Genomic DNA, 21,523 nt, shown 5'->3' with positions numbered 1-21,523 from the left:
TGACACAGGGTACCTGTGTAGCTGGCCATCCTAGTATCTGACATCCCTGCACTGTGATCATCTTAGTGCACTGTGATCATGCTAGTGTACTGTGATCATGCTAGTGTACTGTGATGATCATGCTTATGTACTGTGATCATGCTAGTACAGTGTGATCATGCTAGTGCAGTGTGATCATGCTAGTGCAGTGTGATCATGCTAGTGCAGTGTGATCATGCTAGTGCACAGTGGTCATGCTAGCTCACTGTGATCGTGCTAGTGCACTGTGATCATGCTAGAGCACTGTGATGATCATGTTAGTGCATTGTGATCATGCTAGTGCACTGTGATCATGCTAGTGCACTGTGATCATGCTAGTATGTGGCACTGTTCCACCTTGCAAAACACATCACATCCCTGATGTGTCCCTCTCTGGCCTGTGGATTCGTGGAAACTACTTGGCCAATTTATAAAACATGTTTGTCACCTGTGGGATAAGCTGACATCCCTGAGGGATGGGCTGTCCCTTGTCTTTGTGACCAGCATTCAGTTAAGAACATGCCCTGGTGCAATTCCTCATTGGTATCTCACCAGCAGCTTCCTGTTCTGAAAAGCCAGAGTTTAAGTTTCAAATAGGCAAATTTTATCTTTATAAACCTTGTGGTTTGTGTTTTATGTTTCCTGGGTAAGAGGTTGTTTTAAACCTTAAAGCTGTAGACATCTAGTTTTAAAATAGACATCATGATATTTTGTTACACTTGATCATAATACCCAGTTACAATTGAGAACAGAAGAGATCACAGATATAAATTTTTAAATAGAAGTCATACTATTTTTGTTAGATTTGAGTATAAAATCCAACTATAATTGATATAAGGGTTTGATAAGAGGCAACAGATGTCCACTTTAAAGTAAAGATCATAACTTGTTACATTTGAATGTAAAAATATAATTATAACTGATGTGGTAGTACAGTCAATAGGGATCTGATTTCTTTTTCAGAAATGTCATTTATTTATTTGTTTCTCTGTTTATTTGGGGCAGGGAGGCAAGTGAGAGTTCAGAAGCAGCTTGGCTTTCTCACCGTGTGGTCATCAGGCTCGGCCACGTGAGCCTTCGTTCTAGCCCAGGAGAATCTAACTTCTTATCTTCTCCTTATGAATAATTCACAGTTTGCCAGAGGGATTCATAGATTTTTTTTTAAAGCACTTATTACGGGTACCCTTCATGATGTTTTATGTTAGAAGTGAATAAAAGCTGTTCAAGGAGCCAATTGGGACTGCAACAGGGGAAGAGCTTTGAAAATTGAGCTTCTGTCAGCTCTCTGACCTGGGAGCCTGCATCTGTGTCCTTTGTTGGAACTGATTAGGGATTCTGTCTTTTCAGGTGTTTGACAAGGAGGAACTTCTAGAATGCATTCTGCGGCTTATACAGCTAGACCAAGAGTGGGTCCCCCGCTCCACCTCCGCCAGCCTCTACATCCGCCCCACGTTTATCGGAACTGAGGTACAGCCGGATTCTATTTATGGGGAGGTTATTTTTTTATCATTAAAAAGTCTTTTAAACAGCTGGGCAGTGGTGGCGCATGCCTGTAATCCCAGCACTTGGGAGGCAGAGGCAGGTGGATTTCTGAGTTCGAGGCCAGACTGGTCTACAGAGTGAGTTCCAGGACAGCCAGGGCTACACAGAGAAACCCTGTGTAGTCTTTTAAACTTGTTTTTTGTGTGAACATGAGTGGGCATATGTGCTCCGTGGTGTGTGTGTGTGTATGTTCGAGATGGCATGTGTACATGAGTGGGGGTGGGTGTGCCATCATGTGTGTGGAGGTCAGAGGGCATCTTGGGTATGTATATGGCTCTTCAACTATGTGTGCTCTGGGGATGGAGCTCTGGTAGTTGGGATCGGCGGAAAGTGTCTTCATTCTCATAGAGTCATCTTGTACACCCCAAAGGTCGTTTTCATTTTTTTGAATCACACACACACACACACACACACACACACACCTGTACACACCTGTCCTAGTAATGCTTGACCTTCCTTGATGAAGACTAATTGCTAGTCCTGAGCTTGCAGAGATGTGTCTCCCTCATGAAGACCTTTGGAGGTAGGTGCTGTCATGCTGTAGAGGGGTGTTTTTTTTTTGTTTTTTTTTTTTTTTTTTTTTTTTTTTTTTTCCCGAGACAGGTTTTCTCTGTGTAGCCCTGGCTGTCCTGGAACTCACTCTGTGGCCTGCCTCTGCCTCCCAAGTGCAGGGATTAAAGGCATGTGCCACCACCACCCGGCCTTGGTTTCATTTTATATTTCCTGAATTCTTAGCAATTTCTGTTTAAAAAAAATAGGAAGAGAGGGTCCCCATCCAAAGAAAAATTGCTGAAAATATACTTCACCAAGAGCCTTCAGGAGCTGGTAGGGAAGGTTTGGGCGATAAAACAGGGCTGCTGCATAGGCCAGGCTTGTTGGCAAGCAGCCCCTTTACCCACTGAGCTGTCTCGCCAGACCTTTTTATAAGATAAAGCCATTGCAGTAATTGGCATCTGTTGAATATTGATTTGTTTTTAGATTCATTTATTTTATGTACATTACATACACATACACACACACACACACACACATATATATATTGGAGGGCATTGCATCCTATGGAACTGTAGTTATGGACGGTTGTCAACCACTCTATGGGTGCCAGCAAACCCAGGTCCTTTCGAGACATGGTTTCTCTGCGTAGCCCTGGCTGTCCTGGCGCTTGCTCTATAGACCAGGCTGGCCTTGAATGCCAACTCCTCCTGCCACTGCCTCCTGAGGGCTGAGATTAAAAGTGGGTACTGTAAGACCCCCCCCCCCCGCCCACGAAGGGAGGACCTCCCTCAAGCCTCAGGAATTCTTGGCCACCCAATAACTCACAAGACACCAAACTTGATGCAACAGTAAGAGGTATATTTCAGAATCAGTCGACTGATGGCCAATTCATAACCCATGTAGGCAGAGGAATTGACAAAGAATGGCTGGGTGAGGAGGGCTTATATAGGAGAAAACCACAAACCAAGGTGGGTGAGGGGGTAACCAAGGAAACATAACATAAAAACAGTAGAAAGTCTTAAAAGTTCCAACCCAAATTTAGTCAGGGTCATGCAGAAAACATCTTGTACACTTATCTTTTGTAAGAATGTAACCTGCCCAACCATTTATCTTGCGGTCAGCTAGTTCTTGGGACCACCCAGATGACTTGCATCTTTCTTTGTGGTCAGGAATGTGTCTTCCCGCTTTGGGCCTTCCCCACCCACAGGTGGGTTTTCTTCCCTGAGGCTTGAGAAATGTTAATCCAGCAAGTGTCCTCTGACTCAGGGATAATGTGCTCCTCCCAGAATGTATCGGGGCAGTGAAGGCCTGAAATCTTACATTCAGTTCTGCTTCCTTGGGACTAGTGAACCTGCATTCTTTTGCTCAGGTCTAGGGGGTCATAAAAACTTTCTATATTTTTCATAATTTTTTTATATCTTTCAGTACCACCACACTTGGCTCCTGTTGGTTTGAATTCTTGACCAGCCTGCAAGTGTTGTGGGTGACGTGTGGGTAACCTGCCTGACTCAAGTATTTAATTGTAGTATAAAGTTACTGTTTGGACCTTTTTTTTTTTTTTTTTTTTGATTTTTTTAAAAAAAATGTGTTCTAAAGTCTTCTTCACTTTGTCATTCTTCTGTTTTAAAGATTTCTTTATTTCCTTTAAACCTCACCCATGTGAATGTGGACTTTGTTGAAGAGCTCACTTTCTCCCTGGAGACACCAAGTTGTTTCCCCGGTATTGATTATATAATCAATCCCACATTGATTACAATGTCTGCTCGAAGCACATCAGCTTTTGATTGGTAATGTCTGTTTTGAGGCTTCCTAACTGTGCCTGCTCTTTTTGTAGTTGGTGGTGCCTTGCTTTGGTCTTTGTTTTCAGTGTTGAGCCCTTGGTCACCTGACCTGGCGTCTTATTGCTCTCTGACAGACACTTAGCCTCTTGGAGATGTCTTAACTATAGAAGTTAGTGAGGGACTTGTCATTTGGCTGACAAACCTTATCCCGGGGAGCCATGACACACCCCAGATAGGGAGCCCATAACAGACTGAAGCCCACGCCACTAAGTCCAGATCGGTGAGCCAGTGAGTCTTATTAGCGTTCCTCACAGGAATATGGGTGAGAGGTCAGTTACAGGAGCAGAAATGACTCAAAGACAGCTGCATCACCAGAGCCCACCTCAGCACAGGTGACAGCTCCCAAAGCTGGGGACCTGTAGCGCTCAGCAGGCTGGAGTGTCCTTTCCAGGAGCCTCTCAGTTCATCTACATCTCTTCCAGACACCTTGACTGGTCTCTGCTTCCTCCACAACTGGTCTTCTCAGCTTAGCTTTCCTGAGACAGACTCTCAGCCTTTATTGCTTATTCTAGCCAGAGTGTTTGGCGGAGGTAGTGAATCAGGGACTTTGAATTGCTTTGAGTTGTTTACCTTACTGCTTGAGGAGCTTCTGAGGTGGGTGGAATATTTCGGTCTTGGAGGAAAACACAACATCTTCTGTTTATCTCGAGGAGACAAGCTCTCATTAGCCTAGCCCCACTAGCCTAGAATTTACCCTGTAGTAGCCCAGGTTGGCCTCAATTTTATGCCAATCCTATTGGGTCAGCTTCCCAGTTCTGGGATTGGTGGCTTGAATCAGAATGCTTTGTTTTTGAGGGTCTGGATCTCAGTCTCTCTCCCTGATTGTCGACTTCAAATTTACAGGTAATCTCCTGCCTCTGCCTCCTGAGTGGGATTGCCAGCACACATCCCCACATCCCCATGTCTGGCTTTGTGTTTGCTCTCTCCTCTCCCAGCCTGAGCTGGCGCTGGAATGTAAGGTGGGAGCAGTGAGGAGATTCCTAGTCCTATGAGCCATCTCTTGCTGTGCTGCCCTTCGGCTCAGAGCAGGCCCAGGAGCCTCCTGTAACAGGCCAGGCAGAACACACCTTAGATTTTACAAACCATGTAGCCACTCAGTCTGCCCTGTCTGTGGACACGGAGCAAGCGTGTGCCATCACACCTGAAGGGAAGGAGCGGGCGGACAACTGTGGCAGCGAGCGAATGACGTTGTCTGAGTGAGGACGTGTTGTGTCCTCCTTCTCGTGACCCTTTCCCAGTGTCTCTGTGCACTTGACTGTGTGTGCATTTCTGCTTAGGACTGATTTTAGATTTCCCAGGTGTTTAGAAACATCTCAGGTCCCAACCTCACAATGTGTCTTTTCCTCAGTGCTCACTTTCAGGTTTAACTCTGAGTGTTGAGCTCTGGGAAGGAATCCCCTGTTAGTATGATGCATCCTCTCACACCCTGTGGTGCTGGGCCTGGCCTCTCTGAGGTGTCATTAGCCTAGAGGTTAAGCCTCAGTGGAAAAGGCAGCAATATCTGTCATTGTGTCACTGATAACTTCCTGTGATGGTGACTTTAGCTGTGGGGGATGGGACCTCTCTTCAGTGTCAGGAATGCAGGAGGCATCTTTGCTCACAGAACCGATTTCCAACTGCAGGAGCTGAGCATAGTGGCTTGGAGGGGTGGGGGAGGAGCAGGCGGTGGAGAAGGAGGCAGAGATCCTTCTGGTTCCACTGCTGTACCTTGCACATCCTACTGTCTCAGTCAGGGTTTCCATTCCTGCACAAGCATCATGACCAGGAAGCAAGTTTTGCAGGAAAGGGTTTGTTCAGCTTACACTTCCACATTGCTGCTCATCACCAAAGGAAGTCAGGACTGGAACTCAAGCAGGGCAGGAAGCAGGAGCTGATGCAGAGGCCATGGAGGGATGTTACTTACTGGCTTGCTTCCCCTGGCTTGCTGCTCGGCTTGCTTTCTTAGAGAACCCAAGACTACCAGCCCAGGGATGGCACCATCCACAATGGACCCTTCCCCTCTTGCTCACTAATTGAGAAAATGCCTTACAGCTGAATCTCATGGAGGCATTTTCTCAAGGGAGGCTTCTTTCTCTGTGATAATTCCAGCTTGGATCAAGTTGACTGACACACAAAACCAGCCAGTATACCTACTGTGTTGGGCCTGGCATCTCTGAGGTGTCATTAGCTTAGAGGTTAAGCCTCAGTGGAGAGGATTGCAATACTCATAGCAGAGATGCCAGGCTTCTTTGTCCTTTTCTGCTCACCCTATGGGACATTTTAGGTCTAAGTGTGAAGTCACTGTTCTCAGAAGTGATCAGAATACCTGAAAAGTAACCAGAGACTCTTCATCTTCACCTGAATCCATGGGACAGAGCTATTCTCTAGTGACAAAGCCTGTGGGAGGCCACCAATGTGCCCCTCAGCTGGCTGACCTTCAGATGTATTGATGTATTGGCTTTGATGTTGTTTGTATAGGACAAGGTCTCCTGTATCTCAGATGGGCCTGAACTCACTTTGTAGCTCGGGCTGGACTTGACTACACGATGATCCTTCTGCCTCAGACTCTCAAGTGTTTGAGATTACGTTATTTTTTATATAAGGGATATCTTACTAAGGTTTGGTTGTTTTTCTACAAATATTTAATAAAAATCAGGAATACTGGTGCTGGGGAGGTGGCTAGTGGTTAAGAGACCCGAGTTTAGTTTCCAGCACCCACACAGTGGCTCACAACCATCTGTCGTCACTCCAGTTACAGATGATCTAAAGCCCTCTTCTGGCCTCTTCAGGGACCAGGCACACACACAGTATACTTACATACATGTAGACAAAACATGTAGATAAAAAAATGGTCCTACACTTTTACAGAGTTACATTGGTTATCAAAACGGAAAGAAATGAGTGGATTTAAGATGCTTGTTAGTCCACCTTTGACAAGCAGGATGCTGGAGCGCCAGATACCACAGTGTCTATCTCAGGCTAGGGGCACTTGTTTCTTCTGAAGTGACATCTAAAGGACTTGTAAGATGGGGTTCAATGTCGGATGCCACCAGGATGAGTCTTAGTGTGACTGGCTGGTTTGTCACAGTGCCACAGAGAGTTAAATACTTTTCTGTTGCTGTGATTAAATATCGTGATCAAAAGCAGCTTGGGGAAGAAAGAGTTTATTTCAGCTTAAGTGAGGTTCCTGGAAGATAGAGTTCATCCTGTAGGGAAGGTACAGCGATGGGCACAAGGGAGAGAGGGGACTGGGGTTAGACTGTAAACCCTCAAAGCTCATACCTCTGCTGCCTAGTGTGACAGGTCCCATAGCCTTCCCAGACATCTCTGACAACTGGGGACCAAGAGTTGAGATCTGTGAGGCTTCCCCTCACAGCCCGAGCAGCTCAAACTACAGTTATTTTGACAGTGTTTTGGAGTCTGGGCATCCAAGCCTGGTTGTGGATGGCTTCAGTGAGTGGTGCCTTCCCATAAGGGAGAGGATTTCAGTGGATTTTTCTCTTTATAAGGAACCCAGTCCAGCAGGAAGGCTGTACTCTTGTGACCTCCCATGATGCATCAGCTTAAAGGCCCCGTGGCTTTGCGCAGTCATATCAGAGCTTACTCTCTGCCTGACTGGATCTACGATAGCTTAGTAGCCATACCTCTGGGTGAGTCTATGAGGGTGTTAGCAGAGTGGTTTAACTGAGCAGGGAAGACCCACCTGAATGTTGGCACCAACCCATGGGCTTGGGTCCCTGACTAAATAAAAGGGAACCGAACCGGTGCTGAGCATTAGTGCCCATCCCCCTCTCTCTGCTCTCTGATTGTGGACACAGAGACCAGACGCCCCAGAGTTCCCTGTGCTATTCCTTCCTCACAGCAGTGAGCAAAGGCATTAATGCAGGGAGTCTGGGCTTCAACGAGGATTTCAGAGGACTCGATCCAGTTGGTACTAGAGGTGGGGAAGGAAGGAGAGGATGTGGAAGGTGGAGAGGGAGGAGAATTGAATAGCGCATCATGCTGAGCCGGGGATGGAACTCAGGCAGCAGCAAGTACGTGCAGGGAAGCTCTTGCGTGCAGGGAAGCTCTTGTGTGCCGTGTTGATTGTTTCTATTATTGTTACATGTATGTGTCTGCATGTATGCATGGGCAGCAATGCCTATCTTGTGACTGAGGACGTCAGGAGAGGGTTTTGAATCCCTGGGAGCTGGAATTACAGCTTATGTAAGGGTGCTGGGAATTGATCTTGGGTCCTGTAGGAACAACAGGCACTCTTAGCCCACCTAGCGTCTCCAGCCCTAAGTTGTTGTTCCCCTCCTCCTCTCCCTCCTCCTCTTCCTCTCCCTCCTCTCTCTTCTCTCCCTACTCCTCTCTCTCCTTCTCTCTCCTTCTCTCTCTCCTTCTCTCTCCTCCTCTCTCTCCTCCTCTCCCCCTCCTCTTCCTCTCCCCCTCCTCCCCTTCTCCTCCCTCTCTCCCCCTTCTCCTCTCCTCTCCCTCCTTTTCTTCTTCCTCTTCTTCCTCCCCTTCCCCTTCCTCCTTCCCTTCCCTTTCCTCCTCCTCCTCTTCTTTTTCTTCTTCCTCTCCCTCTTTCTCCTTCTCCTCTTCCTCTTCTTCTTCTAGACTTATTCAGCCCCCAAATTATATGTACCTAAAGTGGCTTTGACTAATCCTCCTGCCTCAGCCTCCTAAACACTGAGATGACAGGCCTGGTTTCATTTTCTCATTTAACTCTGAAACCTTTGAAACCTTTTTAAAAAGAAGTTTCTGAAAGCAAGCAATCTGGTTTTCCTCTGGTCCCAGCCACCTTATTCTTTGCTTTTGTTGGCTTCAGTCAGAACTGTCCTCCCCGCTTGCCGGCTGCTGTGCTCCCTGCCTCTGAGGCCACACTGGAGACTAATGGAATTTCTCAGTTCACTGACCCTTTTCTGTCATCCTTTAAATAACTCGTGACATCCCATCTTCTGTGAAGGGATTTCTGGGTGACCCAGAAAGAAGTGGTAATGCTCACTGTGAAGTCGCCTTTGTTTCTCACCACACCCAAGTGCCATTTATCCATGTAGAGGACTAATGGCTCTCATTATTGTGAAGCCTAGCCCTGTCTCCCAAAGCTAAGACAAGAACCAGGATAAAAATGTTCCTGAGACAAACAGACTTGTCGCAGGCTGTTTGCAGTCTCCACAAGCTGATGACGTCCTTGTTTCCTATTTAATTATGTGGCTTTTCCTCTTAGTTAATAAGAATCACAACTTTATCATCCCAGAACCTCGTCTGTCATTCAGCTGACATCACATAATAAAACTCACTTAATAGGAGCACAGGATCTGAATTGCTTTTCAGGGCAGAAGAGAGGATTGGAGCAAGGGGCTAAGCCAGGGATTGTGAGCAAGCACGCACACGCGTGGGCATGGTGGGGGACAACACCTGTCACCAACTCTTTCTTGGAGCCTAGACTGAATTTTGACTCACACTCAGTATTGAAGTGACATGGAGACCTCACTTGTTCTCCAAGGAAAGTCAGCGAGTTCTTTGAAGATTTTATATCTGTGCAGATGGGTGTGGTGCCCATTTGAGGCCAGGAGAGGGCACCAGAGGCCTGGAATTAGAGTTACAGACAGCTGGGAGACTCCACGTGGGTGCTGGGAACTGAACCTGGGTTCGCTGCAAGATCAGCTGAGCCATCTCTCTAGCCCTCTCAGTGAGTTCTCGTGAGTGAAAGTGAATGTAAGCTACGAGAGGTTCCTAAGCCATCCATGGTCCACAGAGGAACTTCAGGGTTGCAGATGTGAGTGGACCTGGATTACATTTTAGAAAATACCAAGTTACATTCCTCCACACAGCTTTAGCCAGCATTAAAAAATGCTAATGTGTAGCTTAGCTGTTGCTGAGGATGTGGGTATGAGTAAAAGGACTCATCAAGATGCTTTTTCAGAGGGAGGTTTGGTGGAGGTGTCTAGTTCTGCCTCTTTCCTCGCTCGCTGTGCTCGCTGCTGCCACCTAGTGGAATAAATGCAAGCTAACTTGCCAAGGTCAGGAAAGCACATTGACAAAGAGAAATTTGCCTTTGCTTTTGTACTGTTGTTGAGAGCACGAGAGCTTTGTGTGTTCTGCTACAGATCTACCTTCTCGGCCGGAATGAGGTGAAATTTAGGACAGAGAAAAAAAATTATTCCTTTTTAGCTACTCTTTTTTTTTTTTTTTTTTAGTATAATGCAATTATACTAAGTTAAATAAAATAAATAAAATACTTCTTGTGTGCACTCTCTGAGGTGCCCAGCGTTCACACAGTAGGTGACAAGGTGCTATTAGGTTGTACATAAGACAGACAATTAATTTAAAAATTTAGAGGCTAGATGTAGCCTTCAGATAACAGCTAGCATATTATATCTGTAATTCATGATGTAATTCATAATTCTCTGGATTCCTTATCATTTGAGTTGGTTACTTTTCTGTTGCAATAAGATACTTTCAGAGGGAAGGGTTTATTTGGGCTTATGATTACAGAGGGATAGTCCAAATGGTAGGGGAGGAATGACAGATGGCAGGCAAGAATCCGGGAAAGAATCTGGGAAATTACATCCTCAACCTCGAACAAAAGGCCAGGTGAGGCCCTTGGGAATCGAGGTGCTCCTGGTTCTTATCCTCCCAAAGACTTCAGAGACAGTTTACCTAGCAAAGCAGAATATGTATGTCAAAGAGAGCTTCCAGCAGGCTGGCCCATACTGGAGGAGCAGCCCCACCGAGTTCTGGAGTATGGAGTTTGAAACTTCACTTTGCAGTGGTACATGTTAGTTATACCTAAAGGGTCCAATGACATTTCGGACACAATTGTATCATATTTGGACCAGTCTCCTCCCATTAACCCCTTTCCTTGTCCTGACTAGTTGTGCTGGGATTTTTGAAAGATGTTTTTATGGTTATTTATGAGGCAGGTGTCGTATTTGTTGGATAAGGTGACTCTTTTCCCCTGGGCTATTGCGGATTGGGTCTCCCTTATTAGGGTATGGTTTTCCTCACAGCGTCTAGAAAAGCTCAAAAGGGAAGAGAGAGTGACATCCGCAAGCAAGGTGTTTGATGGAGCCGGGGCTTTGGAGCTGGGGCCTTGGAGCTCTCATGCCCTCACAGGTGTTTGTGTGTGGCAACTAGGAAAGTAGGGCCCCACCCCCACCGTACCCTCGCTTCTGACACAGAAGAAACATCCCAACTGCAGCTTCAAGGCCATTTAACCACAAAGAGGTGCTCTGAGCACCAGAGACACACAAGATGCTGCAACAACGACTTCCTCAGTTACCTCCCATCTGACTCCTCGCCCACAGTCTCACTGTCCTCTTGGCTCTCCTGAAATAAACTCTCAGAGATGATGTGGTTCCTTCAGAGTTGGCAAGGACCAGGTGTGGCTCTCTCCCAGATGAGGGGAAAGTAGATCTCGAGTTCTTCGTCCTGCAGGGGAGAAGATTTCTCCAATAACGTTCCTATTAAAGAACAAACACCTTTAATCCCAGCATTTGGAAGGCAGAGGCAGTAGGATCTCTGTTTGAGGCCAGCCTGGGCTACAGAGTGAGTTCCAGGACAGCCAGGGCTATGTAGAGAGACTGTCTCAAAACAAAAACAAGGCAAGCAACTAACCAATTAAACAAACGTATTCAAACCAGCCCACTGCTCTCAGACCAGCCTCTCTGACTCAGTCACGCAGTTCAGGAGGGAGGTGGGAAGCTTTCAGGTGACATCTTTAACGACAGACCTGTGTGTCTGTATTTGTGTGTATATGTATGTGAGTGTGTGTGGTGTGTGTATGAGCATTTGTGTGAGTGTGTGTGGTGTATACGTGAGAGTGTGTGTATGTGTGGGAGTGTATGCATTGTGTATATGTATCTGTATGTGAGTGTGTGAGTGTGAATGTGTGTATATATGTGTATGTGTGTGTGGTGTATGTGAGTGAGTGTGAATGTGTGTGTGAGTGTGTGTGGTGTGTGTATGTATCTGTGATTGTGTGTGAATGTGTGTGTATATATGCATATGTGTGTGAGCATGTGCGTGTGTGTAAATGTGTGTGTGTTTGTGAGCATGTGTGTTTGTGTATATGTATGTGTGTGAGTGTGTGCATGCCACACACATGTGTGTCATTCTAGAACAGTGTGCAGGTCGGAGGACAGCTTCCAGAAGTTGTTCCTTCATTTCACCTTGATGAGGCAGGATCTATCTGCCATGTTGTGAGCTCCAGGCTTGCTTGCCCACCAGCTTCTGGCTGCTCTGTCTTCTTTTGGCCTCTATGTCTGAGTGCTGGGATCACAGTGCCTCATCTGGCTCTTTTCCATGTTCTGGGGATGGAACTCAGGTAGTCAAGCATGCATTGCAAATCAGTCACCTCACCAGTCCACAGATGCTTCCTGGGCTTACAGATATTTACCACCTGGTTCTTGGTGAGGAATGAGGCCTGAGGGCAGGCAGTGTGCTAGAGGCAGCTCTGGAGTCCAGCATCAGCTTGTCAGGCAAGCAGCATAAGGTATGCAGTCAGCTAGAGTCAAGTCCCCCTTCTTTGTCACTCTGTGTGACCGCCATCCTCTGTGACACAGGCACAGCATACTGCCGCAGTCAGCATCCGTCTTGGGGGAGCCTGGTCTGTTGGTCTGTTCCTGCGGTCTTGCATTGCGTAGCTGACAGGAACTGACCTTTCTGTCTTTATGACACACAGCCTCCAGGACTTTGAGTCTCTGATAATCCACTGCCCTGACTTCATGACCTTCCTTTTGCTGGAGAAATTTATAGTCTTCCCATCCATGTGGAAAAAAAAAGGCTGTCTTCTGTCTTGTATTCATTTGCTGAAGATTTATTTATTTTTATTTAATGTGAGTGCGTGTTTTGCCTGCCTGTATGTGCGCTCTCTCTCTCTCTCTCTCTCTCTCTCTCTCTCTCTCTCTCTCTCTCTCTCTCTCTGTGTGTGTGTGTGTGTGTGTGTGTGTGTGTGTGTGTAGCGTGGAGGCCAGGGGAGGGCACTGGATCCCTGGGAAGTGGAGTTATAAACAGCTGTGGGCCTCCATGTGGGTGCTGTGAAGCGAACCTGAGTCCCCTACAGGAGCAGCCAGTGCTAGTAACTGAACCAGCTTTCCAGCTCCTGTCGTATATGATGTGATTCTAAGTTGTTTCCTCATCTCCTTTTGACGGGACTTGTGCTGTGCTGTCTGTGCCTTCTGCTGTCTATTATTGCCCTAGAGGCAGTCTCGGTCACAACCCGCTTCCCCATGCCCACCCTCTGCTCACGGCCTTCACATTTATGTTCTGGAGTTAGAGACAGGCTCCCCATCCATCCCGTGAGTAGCAGCTGCAACTGACAGCTGTGTTCCTCCCTCTAAAATTACAACTCAGAAGGCAAACCACAATGAAACTTACAGTTGTTTTGAATTACAACGATTTATTTATGTTGTGTGTGCAAGATGACGGTTCGGAGGAGAGGGGGACTGCATGCCCTAGCATGTCTGTAGAGGTCAGAGGGGGGACCATGCATGACATAACATGTCTGTGGAGGTCAGAGGTCAGCTTGAAGGGGTCAGTTCTCTTTTCACCATGTGAGGCTCAGAGATCAGATTCAGGTTAGTCAACTTCAGGCTTCCCAGAAAACCAGCATTTATCCACTGAGCCGTCTGTCTCATCCCATCCTTCCCATCCCCCACACCCAAACTTAAATATCCATTTTCAGTATTTTCTTTAAAAGGCTTTTCGTCACTAATCTTTGTTTGGGTGACCTTCTAGGATGAGGATCCAGGTCTATTCTAGACTCTAAGAAGGATGTCTCATTGTTAGTTACAGAGTTCTGTTTTTCTCTCTCTTATAGCCATCTCTTGGAGTCAAGAAGCCTTCCAGAGCCCTGCTCTTTGTGATCCTGAGTCCCGTGGGTCCTTATTTTTCTAGTGGATCCTTTTCTCCAGTGTCCCTGTGGGCCAATCCAAAGTACGTCAGAGCCTGGAAAGGTGGGACTGGAGACTGCAAGATGGGCGGGTAAGTCGGTCCGTGTGTCCTTCCTGGCTGTAGAGTGTTGTAGTGTGTTCTGTGCTTTCAACGGCAGTGTGCTCAGTAGTGTTCACAAGCGAATAGCTAGCTGTCTGTGGTGTAAGATCGAGCTTTGTAAATGTGTTAGTTGTTGGAGGTGTTGCTTGTAGCCCCTCTAAAGCAGCAGCGTGGCATGGGTGTGGAGCAGTGATTTGAACCAGTTGTCCTTTCCAGCTGGAGGCTGGTCCTGGGAGTGATGCTTTCACTTGGCTCCAGGGAACTCTGTCTTGGAAGGTGCCTGTTTCACTGTCTGCTTAGCCACAGATGGCAGACACACCTGATGTGAAGGAGCAGAGGAAAACCCTGCCTTGGCTCTGCCTGGCCAGCTTCACTGGCCATCTGTAGCTGGAAGGAAACAAAAGATCGTTTGAGATGTGCTGGCCAGTTTCAGGGTTGACTTGGCTCTGAATTCAGAATGTCCCTCGGTGGATATGGTAGAAGGAGCAAGTACCCTGGGCTCTTCCCAGGTTTGAATCAACTGGTGACATAGAGAGATGTTCCTGGAAAGTGACTTTCAGTGGTGTTCTGAAAGGCTTAGGAAAGTCATAGCTCAGTGCTAGGGCCCTGAGATTGAGGGATGGTGACAGCCAGATTCTAAAGGTGTCCCACAAGCCCCGTGTGGTCCCCATTCCCTTCAGAGCATTCCTAGAAGATGGGCTTCTCTAGATGATGTGCCTCAGGTCTCTTCTGTATGCAACACTTGTTACATCTCATCTGAGCAGTGTCTGCTACAGAATTCTAGCCTCCCGACTTACCAGTTAAGAGCACTTGCTGCTCTTCCAGAGAACCCAAGTTAAGATTTCTGCACCTGTGTCAGCAGGCTGGCAATGACCTGTAACTCCAGCTGCCTGCCATCTGATGCTCTCTTCTGGCCTTTATAGGCATCTGCACATGACCGCCCCCCCCCCCTCTCTCTCACACACACACACACACACACACAGTGCATATTTGTGTTACTGGAATATCAGCGTTCATGTTGTCAGTGAGCAAGAAGCTGGAGCTTTAGGCGTGCCTTATTCACAGAGCCGTGATCTGAGAAGACAGTAAAACAATGTAATATTATCTCACCTCACACCCCGTCTGCCTCCAGCAAGCTTCACAGGGAGGGGTGGAGTTAACACAAACCAGCCCTCCTCGGAGCTTAGTCTGATATAGAATCAGTTCTGGGACTTGAGGTATCCTTGCCTCTCATGCTTGTTTCAAAATTTTTATTTTATATGTATGAGTGCTTTGCCTGCATGCAAGTCTGTGAACCATGTTCTTTCCTGGTACCCTTGGAGGCCAGAAGAGTACTTTCAGGTAGTTGTGACTTGCCATGGGAGCGCTGGGAACTGAACCGGGGTCCTTTGCAAGAGAAGCAAGTGCTCTTAAGCACCGAGCTGTCTCTCCAGCCTCTGTGCCTCTCTTGTTATGGTTTCTTGCCGTCTCTAATTACATCCTCTAATATTTGGTCTTAAACCCTGTGAAGTATGAATAGTGTAGACCAGGGAGATGGTAGGGAGGTTAACCCACAACAAATTCTGAGCAGTGTGCATGTGTGAAGCTGTTAACATGTATGTTTAGACTCCCAACACGGAGTACAAATGTCTCCTTATGGGACGTAATATTAAGGTGTCTCTTCATTCCCCTAGCCCCCCATTATTTGTACAATGGGTCACTTCTTGTCCCCCTCTCAGCCCATGTCAATAACCAAGTTTTATGGCACCTGTATCAGTTTCAAAGTTAGTTGATCACCACTGCAAGTTACCCCCAGATCTTCCTGTGGGGAAGTGTGTGTCTCCCTCAGTTCAAGGCTGTCCCTGGGTCATCATCATGGTGACATTGTGGCTACATGAAGACATTAACGCCACCTGCAGGTGCCTTGACATAAGTGAGTTGACACAGTCACAGGTTCTGAGCCTGAGGGTGTGGATGGACATCACCAAGGGAGAGAATATTCTGCCTCTGGCTTTAAGGTTCACAAATTGTGCTCGGAAGCTAAAAAGCATGTGTGCATCGGCTGACCACTTCCTATGCTAACATTATGTGTGAGCATGATCTCCACGCGTCAGGGACTAGGAAAGCCAGGTCACTTTGGGCTCTTATTTGAAGCCACTAAGCAGCTAGAGAGAGAGAAAACAAGCAAGCAAGCAAACAAGCAAACAAACCAAACCCTAGGGCATTTAAGTACTAAATAAGGCTTCACTTAATTCTCAGTGAGCCTGTATGTATGTACCAGGGCACGAATGTCGAGTCAGAAGACAACTCACGGGACTCAGTTCTTTTCTCCCACCGCATGGGTCCCAGGATCAGACCCAGGTACTAGGCTTGGCAGCAAGCTCCTTTACTGTCTGAGCCCTTTTCCAGCCCAGAGAAGAATTGTTTTAAGGGAAGTGTTTTGAGGAAATCAGTCAGTTTGTTGAATCCTGAACCGAGAGTATGGCCTATGGTTTTCCCAGCAGAGACAATATCAAGGATTCCTTAACTAGGTTTTAAGACCACTAATTTTCCAAAATTATAAGTGGATTATAGTAATCTTTGAGGTTGGCAGTGAAAGAGAAAGACTCAGGTAGACATGTGTCCTCTGTCCCAGTGGCTGGAACAGCTGCTTTCTTTTGGTGTGTCTTTTCTCTTTTGGTGTGTCTGTGTTTATGCATGCACATACAGTGCATGTATGGAAGTCAGGTCAGAGAAAAATCATGGAAGTAGGTTTACTCTTGCCACTCTGTGGGATCTGCCGATAGAAGCTCAGCAGGCCTTCTAATGAAGTGAGCCCCCCTCAAGTCTTAACACACACACACACACATACACATACACACACACACACACACACACACACACACACACACACACTCACACGCGCACACACACTCACTCAAACGGATGAATAAAAGCCTGAGGCAGTTAGAGTGGAATGCATGGTGATAGAGGCAGTTAGAGTGGTGATGCATGTTCATAACAGCAGGTCTTCTTTTCCTCACCAGCAATTATGGAGCGTCCCTTTTGGCGCAGTGCGATGCGGTAGAGAACGGCTGTCAGCAGGTCCTGTGGCTGTACGGCAAGGACAACCAGATAACTGAAGTAGGCACAATGAATCTTTTCCTCTACTGGATAAACGAAGATGGAGGTAATCACTTTTTTGGTGACTTGACAGCTGATCGCAGCAAAGGCTCTCTTCACTGGATAAATGAAGTCTGAGCTGATCACTCCTTTGGCTTGAGAAGCTTGCGCCTGATTTCAAACTCAGCTGCCGTACAGATGGCTCGGCATGTAAAAGCACTGGCTGCTCTTGAGGAGGACCTGGGTTCCGTTTTGAGCAACCACACTGGCTCACAACTGTCTGTGACTCTAGTTTCAGGGGATCCAGTACCCTCTACTGGACTCCAGGGGTACTGTACTCATAATGCGTAGACACAACACAGACATAATTTTTTCCCCTAAAAAAGTGATCTTTTTTTTTCTCCCCTTTGCCCTCTCCTGGTGTCATAACATCCTTCAGTGTCACAACATCTTGGTTAGTTCAGTGATCATTCGCTCTGTACCATGCTATAGTAAACTGTATTGTCAATAGGGAGGAGAATTAGTGTACACCTCCTTTTTGTTCAGAACTGTGAGTTGAACTTAGGCAAGTTCTCTCTTGGGCTATACCTGTGTTACTTCATATGTTGAGGCTCTTAAAGTTGCCTGGGCTAGCTTTAACTCACCATGTACCCCAGGCTGACCTAGATCTTGCTGTCTTGTGGGAGCCTGCTGAGTGGTCGTGGTTACAGGCATGCTCCACCAGGTGTGGTTGTAACTCGCCATCATCTTCTGTTTTACTTCATGGTGCTGTTGTCTGGGCTCTGCGACCTCTCTTTCTCATAGAGTTCTCTCCAGAACTGGTATCCTTTCTACATCTGTTGATAGCATCTCATATTCCCTATGGGTTTTCTCTGCATTTCCATTTGATTAACCTACAATCTAGGGCCACAAGGAAGACCAGAGGGTGGGGGAGCTTACCTCCAAGCCTGATGACCTGAGTTTAATACCCACTACACACAAGGTGGGAAGAACAAACTGATCCCCAAAAGTTGTCCTCAGGCCTCCACATGTATGACCTGGCATGAGTGTATCCACACATACCCACACAGAATAAATGATGCTATTAAATACAACCTAGTGTATCCTGAGATTGCCAGCAGATCCATGTTTGTAGACACCTGCTGGGCACTACATGTAAATCTCAGACAGTCTGTTGTTTTATTGAGTCAAGGTCCCATGTGTATAGCCCAGGATAACCTTGAATTTGTTATGCCTCCAGGGCTGACGTTGGACTTTAGACCTTCCATTCTGTATGTCAGGAATATAGGGAATTGTAGAGTACCTGGCTTGAGGTTTCTGTTTTTTGTTTTTTTAAGACAGGGTTCCACTCCCTAGCCTATGTCAGCCCCAAGCTTACAGAAATCCTTCTGCCTCTGGCTGTGGAATGCTGTGATTATAAGCATGTGTGACTATCTTTAGCATCCTGAATGCTCAGGGTCTGCTTTGATATGAGTTCAGGGAAATGTTGGCAGTTTATATAGTGTTGAGTGAAGTGACATAAAGCAGGAGGCAGAGTAGACCCGAGTTGACCGTTAGCATTTTGATAAGTATACAGAACCTAGGAGCATATTTTTTTAGACCTGTTTATGGTTGTAGATGGTTTATTTCATGGTAATTAGAGACACTGCAAATGTGGAATGAAGTCAGGGGCGTGGCTGTTTATGTTTCTAACGCCAGCATCAGGAAGTGGAGACAGGCAAATCCTAGAAGGTCCCTGAGCAGTCGGCCTCCCCAACAGGGTGAGCTACAGGTTCAGTGAGAGACGCTGACTCAGAAATAACTTGGAGAGCAGGAGAGGAAGATACTCAGTGTTGTCCTCTGGTTCTGCATGTATGTTTACACATGTGTGCACACACGCTTATACTTGCACACACATGCTTGAACATACACATACACACATGTATATATATTCTCTCTCTCTCACACACACACTCACACATACACAGACACGCACACACTCACGCACACACACACTCACAATACACTCACATGGATACATACACACACACTCATACACACACACACACACACACACACACACATACACACACACACAGTCAAAGAATGCTTCCACGTACAAGCTCCCAGTCTGGCTTCAGTGGCCATTTTTTAAAGAACCAGTTGCTTTGCAGCTGCCCTCTCCTCACCGGCTTCATTTGCTATGGAGGCAGGAAGAGGAGGTTCAGAGGTGGTGGTGTCCTCTGGCCCTGGGCATGTGGTTCAGCCAGGCACACCAGACAGCTTCTTTGTCTTCTGCTGTTTGTACTTGGAAATGTAAGAAAACCAAATTTATGCTGGAATCTGGGGGCTTTCAGACTGGCACTTCACATAAACATACATCCGAGGTGATGGTAGAAAGAAGCTGACCAGTGCTGACCTCTGTGTTCAGGAGACATCTTCCTGTCTGGCCACTCCTGACTCAGTCCCCACCCACCAGCACCACAGACACAAATAGAGACATCATTCAGAAAAGGCAAAGTCATTATTTATGGGAGATGTCAAAGACATAACCACCATCTACATCATAGCCACACAAGCTAGCTAGACACTGTCCTGGTCAATAATCATTCCGTATCCAGACATAAGTCATGGAACACGCTTACGTGCCAGGTCACAGTAGGGATGAGTGGGCTTGTTTTCTGCCTCTTGCAAAATACGTGAAGCCTTACTAAGGGTTAGATTTTATAACTTTTGCCCAAGCTAGTTTTAGTTTTGATGTGTTTCTTCCACTGGGGTGTTTAGCAGGCCAAAGGGGGTTGGAGAGGTTGCATCAGGATGAAAGCTCTGCTTTTTTTTAAAGACTCTTATTCAGTTCCCAGCACCTATGCCTGACAGCTCACGGCTCACAGCTGCAACTCCAGGAGGTCAACAGGCACTTGTGTACCTGGACATAAAGTCGCGCGCGCACACACACACATGCACACACACACAGACACACACACACACACTCACACAATCAAAAGGCTCCTCTCCCTTGGGCCTCCCTCTTTACCCCTCTTCTCTGTCTTACTGATAACCTAACACTGAAAACAGAACCCTCCTGCGGCTCTCCTCGTTGGAGGTTGGAGGATGGGGGCAGATGAGCACAGCAGCCCACAGAACACAGGACAGGAACCAACCGCAGCATTTGCTGAGTCACAGTCATGTCTGTGGGGCTCTGTTTCCTCCCGGGTGTTCTGGAACTCGCTCTGCCTCCTGGGAGGGTGTTTGTGGTTTCAGAGGAAAATGAATACTTCTCACCCAAATGCTATCATGTCGCCGGCTCTGCCTGGGAACCAGGGGACAGATGTCCCATGTCGTCGGCTCTGTCTGGGAACCAGGGGACAGATGTTCTGTTTCTTGACCTCAGGCTGGTGGTTACAGTAGGAGGCTAAATTCATTTCACAGAACAGCCTTTGCACGTGTGAACGCTGCTGTTTGGGTTTAAGTCGGTGTTGTCTGAGAGTTGCACTGACTGTAGGAAAGGTCTCTCTGTGTGTGAAAACTGCACGCACACACACATCCATGCATTTCTGTGTCTAGCTAACGAGTTATCCCAAACACATTTATTTTGAGACCACAAACACTTAACAAATGACAAGTAACCTTGGGAACATGGCCAGGACCAATCTCTTTCTTTCTAAAAAGTGATTTTCAGAAAACAAATGATCCCTGCTGCAGCCTAGCAAAGAGAATTCACTTGTTCATATTTTAAACTTTAAAAATACTTATTATGGAGGCTGGGGAAATGGCTCAGTGATGGTTAGAAACACTAGCTGCTCTTCCAAAGGATCCAGGTTCAGTTCCCAGCACTTACAGATCTGGTGCCCTCTTCTGCCCTCTACAGGCACTACATGCATGTGCCACACATACATACAAGTAAGCGAAACAACCATACACATGAAAACAAAACAAAAACCTATGTACCTCCCTAGGCTAGGCATCGTGCAGAAACTGGGGCGTACAGAGATGGAGAGCAGAGACCCTAGATCCACCTCACCCTGAGACAGCAGTAGTCTCCAGGCCTGGGACACTGCTGTGTGATCTGAGCCTTTTCTCAGTCACCAGCCTGGGCAAACACACATTTGTTTCTCTGGTAAAATAAGGATTAACTTGGTTTAGGTCTATCTATATTCAAGGTCCTGGGGGAATCCCAAAACACCAGGGCAATCCCCCCACTGCTTCTACCCGGTGTTTCTCTAAGCATATTTGTGAGTTCCTCTGCAAGCAGGGGGTAGGTCTTAGGCAGGTTGTCTGCTATAAGGGTCATCATCTTTGTAATAGATGCCGATATTTAAGGCCTGTTGGTCCACATTGCTTGATGTCAGCGGTGGGAAGGAAAGGGAGATGTTGACTACCAAGGACGATTCTTTTAAAGACAGGGGTTCATGCAGCCCAGTCTAGTCTCAAATCTGATCTAAGGATGACCTTGGATTCCTGGTTCTGCCTTTAATTCCCTAGGGTGGGATTACATCTGTAAGTCACCCACATCCAATTCATGTGGTGCGGGGATCAAACCCGGGGCTTCACAGATTCTCTGTAAGCATTTCACCTACTGATCTCCTCCCCGAGTCCACCAAAGTGAC

General features: G+C 46.9%; 1 protein-coding gene across 3 annotated transcripts in view; it reads left to right on the top strand.

The window, feature by feature from the left end:
- The window catches only part of Bcat1 (branched chain amino acid transaminase 1), a 71,550-nt gene that overhangs the window by 36,516 nt on the left and 13,511 nt on the right, over positions 1 to 21,523 (top strand). For all 3 annotated transcript variants that reach the window (XM_034511609.2, XM_034511608.2, XM_034511610.2), the window contains exons 5-7: positions 1,366 to 1,485; positions 13,684 to 13,847; positions 16,862 to 17,004. In XM_034511609.2, coding sequence (XP_034367500.1) covers positions 1,366 to 1,485; positions 13,684 to 13,847; positions 16,862 to 17,004 — 427 coding nt within the window. The remainder of the gene's footprint in view (positions 1 to 1,365; positions 1,486 to 13,683; positions 13,848 to 16,861; positions 17,005 to 21,523) is intronic.

Source organism: Arvicanthis niloticus, chromosome 9 (assembly GCF_011762505.2).
Source record: "Arvicanthis niloticus isolate mArvNil1 chromosome 9, mArvNil1.pat.X, whole genome shotgun sequence".
Classification (NCBI taxonomy): domain Eukaryota; kingdom Metazoa; phylum Chordata; class Mammalia; order Rodentia; family Muridae; genus Arvicanthis; species Arvicanthis niloticus.
This window is presented reverse-complemented; position numbering and strand designations above follow the sequence as displayed.